Genomic DNA, 1,324 nt, shown 5'->3' with positions numbered 1-1,324 from the left:
TGACCCCTCCAGCAGCACCCCCGGACAGGGACGGGGACAGGGATAGGGACACGGGGACACCCCGAAACGGCTGAGACCCGCCAGCAGCATCCCCGGGGCAGGGACAGGGGGACACCACGCACGGGCTGAGACCCCTCCAGCAGCACCCCCGGGTCCCCGAACCGGCTGTGACCCCTCAGCAGCCCCCCCGGGTGGGGACAGGGACATCCCGAACCGTCTGCGACCCCCCAGCAGCACTCCCGGGCAAGGACAGGGATAGGGACAGGGGGACACCCAGAACCGGCTGTGACCCTCCAGCAGCCGCCCCCGGCCCCCGGGCAGGGACAGGGACAGGGACAGGGACAGGGGACACCCCGAACCGAGAGACCCCTCCAGCACCCCCTTGCCCCCCGCGCCCCTCACCCCCGCGTTGCCGCCGCTGCCGGTTCGCGCTGCCGGGCACTGCCGGTCCAGCGCCTGCCGCATCTCCTCCAGCCGGGCCCTCTCGGCCACCAACGCGGCCACCACGCTGCTGAGCGAGCCGTGCACTGCCAGGGGACACGGGCAGGGTCAGGCCCCGAGGGTCAGCACCCCAAAAAGCGCCCCGGGACCCCCAGCTCCCGGCCCGGCCCCACCTTTCTGGGCCAGCACCCAGAAGCTGCGCTGCAGCTGGCTGTACTCCGGGGGCACGCCGAACGGCAGCTGGCTCTGCGGGGGCTCCAGGTAGCGCGACAGGTTGGGGACAGAGCCGTGCAGGCGGCCCACCTGCGGGGACAGCGGGGTCACCGGGGGGATCGGTGCCCGGGCGGCGGCGGAGCTCGGGGGGCTCGGCTCCATCTCACCCTCACCCTCACCCTGCCGATGGTGTCGTCCTTGGCAAAGCTCTGCGTGCACCAGATCTTGGTGCTCCTCCGACCCTTCTTGGGCCTCTCGGTGGCGGCCGAGGGCTGCGAGGGAGAGGAGGGGGCTGCAGCCGGACCCTGCCCGGGCACGGAGCCCCGAGGCGGCCGCCCCCTCCTCACCTGAGCGCCGGAGATGAGCGGGGCCGAGGGGATGCGGTGCAGAGCCTCCAGGTGCTGCAGCATCCCCGTCAGCTCCTGCAGCTTGGCCTGGCACTCGGACAGCTCTGCGGGGGCACGGGGCGAGCGCGGTCAGGRCCGGGGCTACCGGGGCTACCGGGGCTACCGGGACACCCTCCGAGCCCCGCAGAGCCCGCGGGCAGCGCTCACCGGCAGAGCAGCGCTCCAGCCCCTCGCTGTCCTTGAGCCACGCGTCCACCCTGTCCCGGGAGCCGGACAGCGCCGAGAGCGCGGGGGCACTGCCCGAGGGCAGGATCCGCGTCCAC

General features: G+C 74.0%; 1 protein-coding gene across 1 annotated transcript in view; it reads right to left on the bottom strand.

Annotated features, from left to right (window-relative positions):
* Window positions 1-402: 402 nt before the first annotated feature.
* Window positions 403-1,324, bottom strand: part of LOC130587782 (oxysterol-binding protein-related protein 7-like) — a gene marked incomplete at its 3' end in the record, with an annotated part of 3,548 nt that continues 2,626 nt past the window's right edge. The window contains exons 4-8 of the mRNA XM_057388751.1: window positions 1,209-1,323; window positions 1,002-1,105; window positions 828-926; window positions 615-744; window positions 403-527 (exon numbers count right to left, since the gene is read on the bottom strand). Of these exons, the coding sequence (XP_057244734.1) occupies window positions 403-527; window positions 615-744; window positions 828-926; window positions 1,002-1,105; window positions 1,209-1,323 (573 nt within the window). The remainder of the gene's footprint in view (window positions 528-614; window positions 745-827; window positions 927-1,001; window positions 1,106-1,208; window position 1,324) is intronic.

Source organism: Malurus melanocephalus, unplaced genomic scaffold (assembly GCF_030028575.1).
Source record: "Malurus melanocephalus ecotype Western Australia unplaced genomic scaffold, MMel_1.1 scaffold_2439, whole genome shotgun sequence".
NCBI lineage: Eukaryota > Metazoa > Chordata > Aves > Passeriformes > Maluridae > Malurus > Malurus melanocephalus.
This window is presented reverse-complemented; position numbering and strand designations above follow the sequence as displayed.